At 43.5% G+C, this 13,901-nt stretch overlaps 1 protein-coding gene across 6 annotated transcripts in view; it reads right to left on the bottom strand.

Annotated features, from left to right (window-relative positions):
* The window catches only part of Grm7 (glutamate metabotropic receptor 7), a 597,974-nt gene that overhangs the window by 128,479 nt on the left and 455,594 nt on the right, over nt 1-13,901 (bottom strand). For all 6 annotated transcript variants that reach the window (XR_011371182.1, XR_011371183.1, XR_011371184.1 and 3 more), the window contains exon 8: nt 4,784-5,719. Coding sequence is in view for 3 of the 6 variants with exons in the window: in XM_070019004.1 (XP_069875105.1) it covers nt 4,784-5,719 (936 nt within the window). In the remaining 3 variants the exon portion in view is untranslated. The remainder of the gene's footprint in view (nt 1-4,783; nt 5,720-13,901) is intronic.

Here is a 13,901-nt window from a genome sequence, read left to right as displayed (position 1 = left end):
GGTTGCCCTAAGACTGTATTGAGAATGATTTCGAGACCACACATCAGTTCCCAAGAAGTGTGTCATTATTGATTAGTAATGTCTGCCTTTTTTTTTTTTGGTCTGAGATTTCTGAGTCCTATATTTGTTTCAGCAGGCTTGCGGCTCCTATTTGAGGGAGCTGTCTATCATGCATGGTCCTGAGGCCCAAGCCTTTACCCTGGTTTTGAAAGTCTAGGGTTCAAGTCCTTGGTATTTCACTAGATTAAAAAAAATCCTTGGGTTTATCTTTGTTCCTGGCTAATGTCTTTCTCATCTTTGTTTGGCACGAGAATTCATTTATTCTAAAGGGGTCCACAAGTACATATGAAAGAAATATATAGAAGATTGACTCTCTTGGCAGGAAGAACAGAGTTTAAATATTAAAAAATATATATAATAGGCAGGGGGATGGGAAAGGAGAATAGAGGGGGTTAATCAGAACAAAGAATAATATAAGCATAGAGAAAAACATATAGTTGGCTACGAATGGTAATCTTCCAGCACACCTGTTAAAGTAGTTATAGTCCTGTGCCCCCTAGGGCTCTCCCATAATTCTGTGGGGTAGGCAGACATGTACTTATCTGGTAAACCAACTCCCCAGGAGATTATAATGTACATAGTTTTGAGATGCACAGAGATTTGCTATCAGTTGCCCGAATTCTATCATTTTGTGCACTGATGCTCCAGGGGAATAAGATTTAAAAAAAAAAAAACAACCCTACATCCTGCTATTTGATTTTTGTAAAACACTTAGCTCCCTTCTCATATGTGTGGGAGAGGGTTGTGGGTACCATGTTAGCAAAACTCTTCTTCCTTGGAACTCTTATTCCTTCCCTTGGTTGTGTCAACCTTTCCCTTTTCTCCTTCTCACCTTTTCTATAGCCAAACAACTGCATGACAAACCCAAAAGAATACAGCTGAGAGCCCAGATTCCAGGCCTAGAGTAGTAAGCTCTACTGTCCCTGTGCAGGTCACGTTGGGTAAAGTTTATCTTCCTGCTTACCTATGAGAAACTATGTACAGACAGTCCTGTGTCACTTAATGCTCAGGACCCATGCTGAGATGCAGGAAGGGGCAATTTCCTTATTAGGCAAACATCATAGAGAGTACTTACACAAACCAAGACAGCTACCCTATCATTAAGGGGTATCATCTCCTGGTACTGTGGCTGTGCATACACATGTCCAGTATTCCAACATGTTCTCAAGCTTCCCATGACTTTACCAGCTCTCCTAGAAAGTTCTCCAGACACAGGCTGGCATAGAAATGCTATATAAATGGATCCATTGGTCACAGGGTCACCGCTTCAAGCATGTGTCTTCTTGTATGCATAACTCTCTTATTAGGTATATCGACAAACCTTGTCTTTGCTTTTTGAGAGGAAGCAATCCAATCCTTCAACAGATAATGCTAAGATAGAATAATGGCATAGTATCTCAATTCAGGAAACCAGCTGGTTTCTCTGAGGGTGTTACTTTAGTATTTTTATAGTTGTCCAAAACCATTGCCCTTGCCTATATGAAATTCCTGAAACCTAGAATAATTCTCTTCTGGCCAGAGCTTTACACTTTTATCTCTAGTCATGTCGCAAGGCCCTCATTCTCGAACTCCGTTAAACAGTGATCAGAAAAGATAACCCATGGCCCTTTGCATTCTCCCTAACAAGATAAAAAATAATCTTTGTGGGGACTGATACTTTGTGAGAAAATTAGAATCTTGCATAACCACTCTTTGTATTCCAAGAAGCTCAAACACCAAAATTGCACAAAGGTATCCCTTGCAGAATGAAAATGGGTTGAATTTTCTGAAGCAGTAAATAGTTATCACTGAATTTACTGCAGTTTTTTTTTAGTCTCTGTTGCAATGAAAAATTTTCCATTTCAGGAAGTTACACTGTTAAACAGAAACAAAAATGGGAAGCCTATGATTCTGTATATGGCCAGTTTGGCAAGCATGCCTTGTGCCTCTTTCTCTTTCTTTGGCTTGGCATTTGCCTCTTTTTTGCATTTTAAGTGCCATCAACTGTACATATAGGAAGTGATTATTTTTCAATCAGTCCCTCTTTTTTCTCTAGGCACAGGCCTAAACTGTGGACATGCATTTTCATTGCATATTATCCAATTTGCCAATTTTATACCTTTACTCACTTATGACAACTAATCATGTAAAGCATTCTAACCCATTAAGAGACTATAAAGAAGCCGGCCAGTGGTGGCTCATGTACAATCCTAGCTACTCAGGAGGCTGAGATATGAGGATCATGGTTCAAAATCAGCCCAGGAAGGAGTCTGTGAGACTCTTATCACCAATTAACCACCAAAAAAGCCAGAAGTGAAACTATGGCTCAACTGTTAGAGTGCCAGCTTTGAGTGAAAAAAAACAAACTAACTAACAACAACTAAGGGACTAAGGGACAGCATCCACACCTTGAGTTCAAGCCTGCATTCTGCACCACACACACACACACACACACACACACACACACACACACACACACACACACACACACACACACACACACACACAAGAATAGTCTACAAAGAAAGTAAGTCAGTTTTCTAAAACTCTGGGTCAAACACCTACCACTTAGAGACAACTTAATTCTTTCCCACAGTTCAATCCTGGCAGTTCAAGGAGTTCTAGGAGAAAATGTCTCCTAGAATGACCGCAGTCAGCAAATGGAATCCCTGAAGCCTTGTGTCATTGGACTTTTCATTGAGAAAGTTACAGGTGAGTCTTCCTGGAAAGACCCACGGTCATAAGTAGAAGCGGCTAGAAATGAACATGACGGAGACAGAGACTCAAACACACATTACAAGACTCCTCCGTAACACCTTAGTGACTATCATTCCCTATCTTCTAGATCACCAAGCATAAATGCACAGGGGAGAGTTTGTGCCCTTCACCTACTGCAGGGGGCGCTGTGCACTTTAACAACACAGTCATCTGCATGGGCTTCCACGTGGCCTGCAGGAATTTCATTCTGGTCTCCATTGCATTTCATTCTCCGAACTCATACATTTTACTATTCCCTTGGCCCAGGGACAGATAGAAGAAATAAAATGAAATTCAAGTTGGCTTCACAGGCAATAAACATGCATTATGAATTTGAGCAATCCCGTGAGGAGTGTGCTCTGATCATTGAACATGGATTTTAGAAGAACTTCCTCTTAAGACTTTCGATGACTAAAACCATAATCTGGAGTCATTCACTTCCCTTAGTTTTAGAATCGTGCGTGGTCTCATGAAATATTCACATGAAGGAAATAGAGCCCAAGCTTGCAGCTTCTGAATCACACAGTCTTGGTAAACAACATCATTTTTGTTGGAAAAAGCAACTGGATGTCACTAAATCATGTAGATAAAATGCTGAGAGCAGAGGTAAAAATTTAAAAAGCCACATTCCGCTAATTCCGAGAGACTAGTCTCCCGAACATTCCTAGACATTCTTACTTCAGTCTTGATTTTCCCATGGGAGACTGAACTTTTGGGACACTGGTCCAAAGTAATTTGAAAGTAGATGGATTCTCAATGTCCCAACATCGTACCCTTATGACAAGTCTCCCTTTATAGGCAGGCCAGAGATGCCTTGGAAGGTCAAGGCAGGAAGGATCATGAGGTTAAGGTTAAGGTCAACCTGGACTAAATAGGAGAACCTGCCTTGAAAACAGAAAAACAAATAACCTATAACTAGCTAGATGAGTGTAAAAGTTAACTGTGTATGCCCAGTTGGCACAGAAGGCAAAACTACACCTAAACATACACTAATTGCATTTAAAAATGAGCACTTATTTATATGGGGAGATGCCTATTAACTTGGTCTATTAGCTTTATCTTGGACCACTGTATTAGAAGCAACTAACTTTGACTCTAATATGCCTCCAATATAGCTGACTCTTATACACCTCCAAGTTCCACAGTCTGTTGATATCCTCTGTCTGTCCTGGTGAGAAAGTTGAGCAAATGGCTTACTGGGATTAGTATCCACCTAGCCAGAGGGTAGATCCATCTAGCCTTGCGTAGATGACAACCAAGCTTTCTCTACGCTCCCCAGCTCTACCGGGAGTATGTGCAGTGGGTAACTCACACTCTTCTGAGAAGAGGCAGAAAGCTCACCACCATGTGAATAAGGGCCATCCTAGCTACATCCACCTGCAACACAGGTACCCCATTTACCTACCCCAAATTCTTGTGCAAGAATTGGTGAATCAATAGAAAGATTTAATTTAGGTATATCAGCTCGCTTTGTACTCAATCATCCCTTCTTACCGTGAATAATGCCATAGTGAAACAACTTGAAAGGTTACACTGGGTTGGGTTTAAGTGGGGAGTTTATAGCATATTTAAACTCAAGTACCATTCACCAACAAGTCTAGGCTTTTAAGCTTGGGGATTGCTATTCTGCCAACAAAAACCTCTTATTTTATCCAACCTGCTTGGTTTTTAAGACCTACAAACACACGTGTGAGCAATGCCAGGGCCTGAACTCAGAGTCTGGATATGGTTCCTTAGTTGTTTTGTTTTTATTTTTTTTCTCAAGGTTGGTAGCTCTACCACTTGAGCCACAGGCTCTACTTGTGGCTCTTTGCTGGTTAATTGGTGGCAAGACTCTCACAGACTGCCTTGCCCTTGGCTTCAAACTGTGATGCTTAGCCCTCCACCTCAAGCGTAGCTAGGAATTATCATCCTGAGCCACAGGGCACCCAGCTAGCCACCATCTTTCTAAAACCGTAGGAAGGGCTGCTCGTTCATTTGCACTTACCTTTTCTGCTGACTGCGCTGTCCCGAAAAAAATCGGAATGAAGGCCAGCCACACTATACACGTGGTGTACATGGTGAAGCCGATGGGCTTGGCCTCGTTGAAGTTCTCCGGGACGCCCCGAGTCTTGATGGCATACACTGTACAGGTCACCATGAGGAGGATACTGTACCCCAAGGAGCAAATGATTTGCAGATCGCTGATGTCGCATTTGAGCACGCCCCTGGCCTGCTCCGGGTTCATGGTCTTGTGCTCATCATAGTCTACGATGATGTTGGGCGGGTCGACGCCAAACCAAATGAAAACCCCAAGGAGCTGCACAGATATCAAGCTGGACGTGATGGCCAGCTGGGACGTGGGGCTGATGAGCCGGGGGGCGGTCACCGATTTCTTACCTTGCTCAAAGATGCGATAAATCCGATTGGTTTTGGTCAACAGGGCCGCGTAGCTGATGCACATCCCCAAGCCCAGGAAGACTCGTCGGAAGGAGCACACGGCCACGTCGGGCTTGGCGATCATCAGGAAGGTGATGATGTAGCACAGGAAGATGCCGGTCAGCAGCACGTAGCTGAGCTCGCGCCCGGATGCCCGGACGATGGGTGTGTCGTTGTAACGGATGAAGGTGGCCATGACGAAGATGGTGGCGATGATGCCCAACATGGCCAGGAAGACGGGGATGACCGCCCAGGGGGAGTGCCACTCCAGCTTGATGATGGGGATGTTCTGACAGCCTGTCCGGTTCTCGTTGGGCCTCTGGTCGTAGGGACAGTGCTGGCAGGTCATCTCATCAAACTGGTACTGGTATCCGTCGCAGGGCTCGCACGTCCAGCAGCATGGGGTGCCTTTCTGGGTCTTCTTCCTCTGGCCGGGTTTGCAGGGCAGTGTGCACACGGAGGAGGGGATCTCCCGGACGCCTCTCCCCCACTGCAGGTCTTCTATCTGCAGCGCGAGAGACAGAGAAGGCAACACAGGGTAGCTTAGTCCAAAAGAGGAGCAGCTCCCCCCCACTCCCCCCCCCAACAGCAGCTCACACCAGAGGTGTGGTGAAGTGAGATCGTCTACAGCCCTCTCCCTGGTAAACTCTCCCAACTGCGATTTGATCTTGACCTGGGGAAGGTCCCATCTTCACCAGGATAGTGTGTCCCAAATGCATTGAAGAGTCGGGCTGGATGGAGACAGGAATTGAATGACAGGCTCTGTACCTTTCTGGGACCTCTCAAAAGGTAGTATCCTGAAAGTGAGCTTTGGGGTCTAAAGTGTTAATGAGTGCCCAGAGGATACATTTTGTGTGTGTGTGTGTGTGTGTGTGTGTGTGTGTGTGTGTGTGTGTGTGTGTGTGTGTGTGTGTGTCTGTGTGTCTGTGTGTATCCACTTCTGGTGTTTTTGGTAGTTAATTGGATGTAGAATCTCATGGATTTCCTGCCTGGGCATGGTTTCAAGTCATGATCCTCAGATCTCAGGCTCTTGAATAGCTAGGGTGACAGATGTGAGCCACAGGTGCCCTGCCTAGAGGATTCTTTTGAGTAAATGAAGAAGTATGAACATGTACTCTGCTGCTCTACTGCTTCTTCCTGGATAGAAAGTGCCAACATCCCAAATCAACTTCACAGAACACAACACAACCACGAGTGATGGGAATATTACTCCTCTCCCTGACTAGATGCCTTCTTTTAAAACATTCTTCAAGAATTATGTTTGATAAAATTGCAATGCTGACACCTTCTTAAAATGACTGCAAAACTCCAGCTGGGCACTGATGATTCACACGTATAATTCTAGTTAATCAGGAGACTGAAGTCAGAAGATTGTGGTTCAAAGTGAGCCTGGTTAGAAAACCCTTGAAGACTTCATCTCCAAAATAACCAACAAAAAGTCAGGGCTGGGTAGGGTGGCTCAAGTGGTGGAGCACCAGCCAAACAAGCTTAGTAGGCACAAAGACCTGAGTTCAAATCCAGGCTTCAGCAAAACACAACACACTTACAAGCACACACACATACACACACACTTTACAAAATCCCCTATATCGCTTGCCGTTTTCACTGAGAGCTTTTGGAAGATGATCTGTTTATCTGTGTACCTCAGGGGAACAGTTAGACTCGTGACTCAAGGCTTAAACACTGTTAGATTATCCAAGCATTCAGGCAGCACCTGATAAGAAACGCATAAGGTCTGGAACACTCACAAGATTGGCCAGCCACCTCTTTGGAGATGGAATGTAAATGATATCACTGTATCCCAGGGGACAATGAAAGTATGTTTGCTGAATTCGAGGAATTGGGTTTCCCAGGGAGCACCAAATGCAGAAGAATTCTAAGAATGAAGGGCATTGGACACTGGACACTGAGGAAAACCTCATCACTGGGCTAAACTCCCATCAGTGTGGCCTGTTCCCCCTCGCTGGCAAGCTGCTCTTCCCCTTGCCAGCCATCAGTGCCTCAGCTCACTTTCCTGTGTGCTTGCTGCGGGGTTCACACTGCAGTGAGTTCCCAGATGCATGCAACGTGCCAGGCCTGCAGAGTTAGTATGTGGTGGAGGTTCTCTGTGACGTGACTACACATACAAAGCATGGGGCTGAGTGGTGACCACAGTTTGGGAAGTCCCACTCCCAAGTCTGGATTGTGCTGTCCTAACAAATCCCAACATTGCCCAAGAAAGACCCCCTTTTGCAGCTCCTCATACTCTTCCACTCTTTGAGACAGAAATGTTTTTTGAACAAAGGTGAGTCCATTGGCCCTTATAGAATTTAATTCTATAACTTTTTTTTTTTTTTTTTTACTGAAATACCTGATGTTTTCAGGACATATGGTGGGTGGTACTCATGGTTAGAAAAAAAAAAAAGAAAACGTGTCAGAGAAATAAGCCTACACAGAGGAAATCAGAATAACAAGGGGAAGATTGCTGGTGAAGCAGCTTGCGCTCTTGACTGTAGCTATGTCTTGATGAGGTATTGCCATGGCTACACCATTACATAAACCAGCAGACTCATCTGGGCTAAACTACTATGACTTCCATTTCTGTTCTTGCAACCACCAGTCCTGATTGATACATGGGTGAAGTGCAGAGTTCGGGTATCCTCAAGTTACAAAAGATGAACAGTTAAACCAATTATTTAACAAAATAGGTAGATACCAATGGAGAAATGTGGCCACGTTTCTCCGTACTTACACTATTAAAATTTTAACACAATTTTAATAACATTTTAATACAATTAACAACAAAAAAGATTAGAAAGGCACAGCAAAATCTGAGACACTTCTCTTTTATAGTCAATACTTCTTAGGAGATGACAAGAAAGAAAACAACCTGCCACATTGGAATTTGAACACTTGGTTAATGTAGGATACCATCACAAAAAAGGAACAAAGCTTTTAGTATTTTAAAGTGAGCTACATTGAGTGTGTGAATCGAAGAACAAGTGATTATTTTAAAGAAAGGCTATAGCTCAAGGATTAAACTTCATAGAAGATTATAACCTTGTGATGGTTGCATTCAAACTTGAACCAGAGTCTCAAGAATCTTCACAGTGAACTCATTTGCCCAAGTCAGCAGTAATAAATCTAGCTAAATATAAAACATAATCATTTCTTCCTCTACATCACTGTCTAGGAGGCTGTTAGTCTCTGGCAGCCCTTCCACAGCCATCAAATTAAGGACACAACTTGTAATAAGAGAGGAAAAAGATACGCTTTTGAAGTAAGGAGGTCAGGTCTGGCCGATGCTATATTGGCCACATGGTGGATGGTAGGGTCTGACATCTTGTCTTCATGCTGGGGGAAGGGAGTCCCCACCCCTTTACCTGCCTTCCAGGTGATGGGCGTGGCCAGACCTCTGGAGTCAGGGGCAGACACTTGGCTGATAGGTTACTGAATCTGTCAGTCCAGTGCCTGGGACTGGGAATTTCCTGATGATCTTCCCCCTGTGCCAATCTAGCCACTGGACTCCATGCCTCATGTGTCTCCGTGATCGTGTCCTGTGTCCTGTCTCCTGGCTTGTCTCCAGTCATCACGGTGTCTCAATTCAGCTCTCCATTGGAGCAGAACTGGCTTGTTGTTATTGTTTTTGTGCTTTCTTTCCTCTTTAGCATGTTTCCTAGCTGTGTTATGTGTATTTGCGTGCTGCAGGCCTTTGTAACAACTGGCAGCCTGCAGCCTGTTAACTGTATAATAAAGACTCCACTATTCTGTATTTTAAAATGTGGCTTCTGGGATGATTCACCTTACAACACTTTAGCTTTACCAATGTCACAGTTTTGAGACGTAGGAACATTTTTTAAATTGCTATTATTGATAGAACTGTTTTCAAATGTCACATCCAAAGATCCAAGGAACTGTTACTGGAAAAGGCTAATAAACAAAACCAACAAATAAAATTCACTCACTAAATGTGCCACTTCCTGATTCCAAGATTTGTGGACGCCAGTTCACCACGTGATTGTGGTTGATCTGGAAGAAGAGGTACAGGTCTTGCACGAATATCAAAACAAATGATGATTACACGTCTTATGTTATGGCCAACACCAAACCTCCATAGCACCCTGCTTTTCCCTCCTCCTGGAATCAAATCAAATGCCTGGCAAGGCAGAAAATCTTTTCCAAATCAATACAACAGATCTAAATATATACCAGAGCTCCAGCCACCAACATTGCATTGACTGATGACTTAATTGGCTTTCCATGTTCATTTAAAGCAGATTTCAACTTAGTGTAATTGTAGGTATGAAACTAACAGAGCTGTCTCTCTTGCTCCACATGAACGAAAGTCTAATTTGCTTGTTTGGCCCGCAAACATCATTAGTGAGGGTCCCAGAGGGTGGCAGCTCACCTTTAGAAGCGGAGGTGAGAATTATGTGGAACCATGCACGTGACAGGTGTGAATCTGTCCTTGGCTACACAGTTCAGTTTGGTGCTTAGTGTCTGAAGATGAAATGTCCAGCTGGAAGTGCCAGGGTGTGGGGTGAACACTTAGCACCGGTGGGCAACTTTTAATCTGCCAAGGGTCATTTGGATATTTATAACAATATTCTTTTTTTCAGAGCCATACAGATCTACTAATGGTGCAGATGTCTGTGGGCAGCCAATGAGAAGCACAGCATGATGTAAACATTCTCGAAGACTCTGCACAGCCTTTGTTTCATTTAGCTCTGAAGCCACATTTAAGGCGAAGAAAGATTAGGCAAAGTCTGGGATGTCTTCCATCTTGGTTAGAAGATACAGGGTTAAATTTCCAGGGAAGGAGGTAGTTTCTTTCTGGACAACCACTGTCTGTTGTTATTTGATATGTGGTTGGCTCTCTAGCTGGCTACTAGGGGTATGGAGTTGAGATCCTAGTGTGAGTCAGGAGAACAGAGTTTCACACCTGATCACACGGATGAATACAATTCCCAGCACACAGATTGTATAGAGGAAAGATGGATTCTTTAGGCAAGAACAAATTGAGCAGCTCCTGCCAATAATTGCCAGAATAAGATTAGAGAATCCAAGAAAGTTGTTCTTTAGTCTTAATAGGAGGGACAAAAGGGGGGAGATACTCTCTTCAGCTTTTGAACTGTGATGTGTAAAAGCATGATGTTTGGAGTTGTCGCAGCCATTCTGCTACCATGAAGACATTAGTCTAAAGAACAGAAGTTCACATTCTGAGGGTAGCAAAATAAAACACAACAAATAACAAGGACAGTAAAAACAATGTCATAATGATGACATCACATCGTTGATGGCATTGATACATGGGTAGCATAATTATATCACCAAATTAACCCTAGTCCACTTAGCTCTGATTTTTTTTTTCTGGTGCTAGATCTTGAACTCAAGGACTTGTGCTTGGCTTTTTCATTCAAGGCTGGGGTTCTACAACTTGAGCCATACCACCTCCACTTCTGGTTTTTGCTTTTTTTGCTGGTGAATAGGAGATAAGAATCTCTTGGATTTTTCTGTCCAGGCTGGCTTTAAACTAGCATTCTCAGATCTTAGCCTCTTGAGTAGCCACCCAATGGGCAGGTGCTGTGGAAGTTTAAACCTGAAACGTGAGACTTCTCTTCATGGCTAACCAACTCTTCAAGAGCAATTTACTACTTACAGTAAAAAACAAAAGAACTTCTGCTGAATACATTCTTTATGACTTGTGTATAAAGTACCTGGAGACCTACTAACATTACTGAATAATTCATCCATAACTGACCCTTCTCACGTGGGTAAGTGACCGGTCTATAGTCACACTTTATGAGACACACTTGGCTTTCTGACAATGCTCAGGGAACATTTCAACTCAGAAAACCAGCTTCGACTCCATTGCTTCAGGCTCAGACAGAAATAGGGAAAATGAGCTTGCCATGTAAGAGCATTGTCTCACCTAAGGGTTTTGGAGGAAAGGTTGGGGTTTAGTACAGAGAACTCCTACACAGGGACATGTAGGCATTATTAGGATGACTTAGAATATTAACATAAAGCCAAACCAGTTGCTGGCACACAGCCCCACATACCAATCAAACAGAAAATAAACACTGTGCACTACCTCCATTTTTATCTAGAAGAGATCTGTTCCTTTTGCCACACAGACATTTTGTATCTAAAGTAAAATCGTGCTATTCCAAAGATGTGTTTTCTTCTCCTGGTGAAATTCTATTTGCAAAGTTCCCCAGCTTACTCCACAGAGGGGGCTGTCTGCTACTTGAATTGCATAACTCGCTACAAAATTATTTTTACCTATTAGACCCTTTAATAGAACAAGCTCATTTGCAAAAAGCTTTCCTATTAGAATGTCATTTATTCATTAAAATACATTTGTTCTGTCTAGTTGGTGTGGGCAAAAAAAACCCCCACCTTTTTTAGGAAGAAAATGCACAGGAATGAATGTAGAATGTTTCAATCCTTAGAAAGAGCTGCTTTGAGTTGGTGGGGGGCGGGGGGGAAGGGCCAGATATGAAGGATGGCAAGAAGGAAGCCAGACATTCGGTGACAGTGTCTTTCTTAAACTCAGTCCTTATTTTGGAACCTTAGACACAGTGATGAAGTAGGGTCTGGAATCTGGGGATTTCTACATCACAATAAAAAATGTTCATGAATTCAGATTTCCTGTGGTCAAAGTGGGTAATTACAGCAACTCACCTTTCCTAATAGATGCTGGGAAGAAAGTCGTGTGCACAATATGATTCAGAATGCTTTTTTACTTGTGATGGACACTGGTGGGTCATGGGAACAGGGAGTATTTTGTCATTGCCCACATGGCTTTGGTATGCAGAGACATTGGGGATACACTGAAGAATTGGAGTGAAGAAGGAAGTCTTAATGCCATTGGGTGAACTTTGCAACTGCGTAAGGACTTCTCTAGGCTTCTGCTCTTGACTATGTAAAATATCTTCTCTACTGGGTATCAGAGAGGGACATGTAAAGTGCTGAGCTACTCAGGAGGCTGAGTTCTGAGAATTCCGGTTAGAAGCCAGCTAGAGTAGAAAAATCCACAAGATTTGTTTCTCCAGTTAACCAGCAAAAAGCCAGAGGTGAAGCTGTGGTTCAAGTGGTAGAGTACCAGCCTTGAATTAAAATGTTAAGCAAGAACACAAGGTCCTGAGTTTAAGCTCCAATACTGGCACTGCGAGTGCGCACATGCGCGCGCACACGCGCGCGCGCACACACACACACACACACACACACACACACCCTCTAAACTACAATCCACCTACTTTAGGCTACCCATCTTTGCTGGTTGGAATTACAGGTGCATACTACCATGTCCAGCGTCCCTCCATAGAGATGGACACACAAGGACTTTTCTGTCCTGGAACCTTGAACCGCCTGTTGTCAGCTTCCCATACAGCTTAGGGTGATGAGTGTGTGCCACTATTCCCAGACACAGTTGTGGGGGAGGGTGTCTTAAAACCTCTTTCTAGTTGACCTGGCCTCCAGCTGTGATCCTCAAGATTTCATTCCTCCAAATAGCAAGGGTAAGCAGCTGTGTAGGCCAGCAGCACTCTGCTGTTTCCTGGGCATTTCATGCATACCTATCTGAATGTCCTTGACATTTTCCTGAGGGGAAATAAAAAGAAATTAAAGAAGGAGCCTTCAATTGCTAGGTAGAGGGAACAGGAAACAATTAGCCCACTATGGAGCAGGGGAGGAAAACAAGTTATGTGCAATTTGCAGCCAAGGACACAATTACCACAAGAGGATCTCTACTGTTCTCCCTTGGTAAACAAAGTCCACCTCAAAATAGAAAATGTGAGCTGGAAAGTCACCTCCTGGACTCCAGGACTGACTCATCACCTCCAGAGAACATGACCGGGGCAGAACGAGACAACACAACAGTTAGTGTTCTGACTATAATGCTTATGAACCATGTATACGAAACCATAGCCGGGAGCCAGTTACCCATGCCTGCCATCTTAGCTGCTTACCAGGCTGAGACCTGAGGATCATGCTTTGAAGTTAGCCTGGGCAGGAACATCTGTGAGACTCTTATCTCCAATGAGCTACCAGAAAAAGCCAGAGTGGTGTTCTGGCTCAAGTGGTAGAGTGCTACCCTTAAGTAAAAGGAGCCCAGGGACAGTCCACAGGCCCAGAGTATGAAAAAAAGCAGCAGCAGCAACAACAACAACAACAAAAACCCATCATGGTGTCTGTGCAATAGTAGTTATCTAAATATTACTTTTTATTAGAATATCTCGCTCTTCCAATGATGGGCTTAATCTATGTGACTCACTTTACAATGGCTTTTCCCAAGTCCTCTTTTCCTTTTCTCCCCCTTCCTTTCCACCTCTTTCCCTTTCTTTCTCCTTCCCCTCTTTCCTCTCTCCTGTCCCCAGAGTTCTAATTCTTCTAGCCAAATACCATGGGCATTAAATATCACAGGAGCATTTCCCACTCTGCAAATCTAAAACAGAATGCATCTTCTTCTAGATCTTTCCATATATCTTCCACCTTTGTTTGGGGTATCCAGCGTTGTCAGGAACATGAGCATTGGAATTGGATGGGCATGGGTTCAAATGCTCCCAGAAGGATCTTAGCAAATGATTTAAATACTCTGAATATTATTAATTTGGGGGGGAGGGGTCTGTGCATGGGAGACAATGTTGAATACCTCCTAGACCTATTGAGAAAAATAAAGATGCAGAGTTCAGCACATGACATAT

The sequence above is a fragment of the Dipodomys merriami genome, unplaced genomic scaffold (genome assembly GCF_024711535.1).
Source record: "Dipodomys merriami isolate MVZ:Mamm:240054 unplaced genomic scaffold, mDipMer1.0.p SCAF_13, whole genome shotgun sequence".
In the NCBI taxonomy this organism is placed as follows: Eukaryota; Metazoa; Chordata; class Mammalia; order Rodentia; family Heteromyidae; genus Dipodomys; species Dipodomys merriami.
The sequence above is the reverse complement of the archived record's forward strand: the minus strand, read 5'-3'. Positions and strand labels throughout refer to the sequence as shown.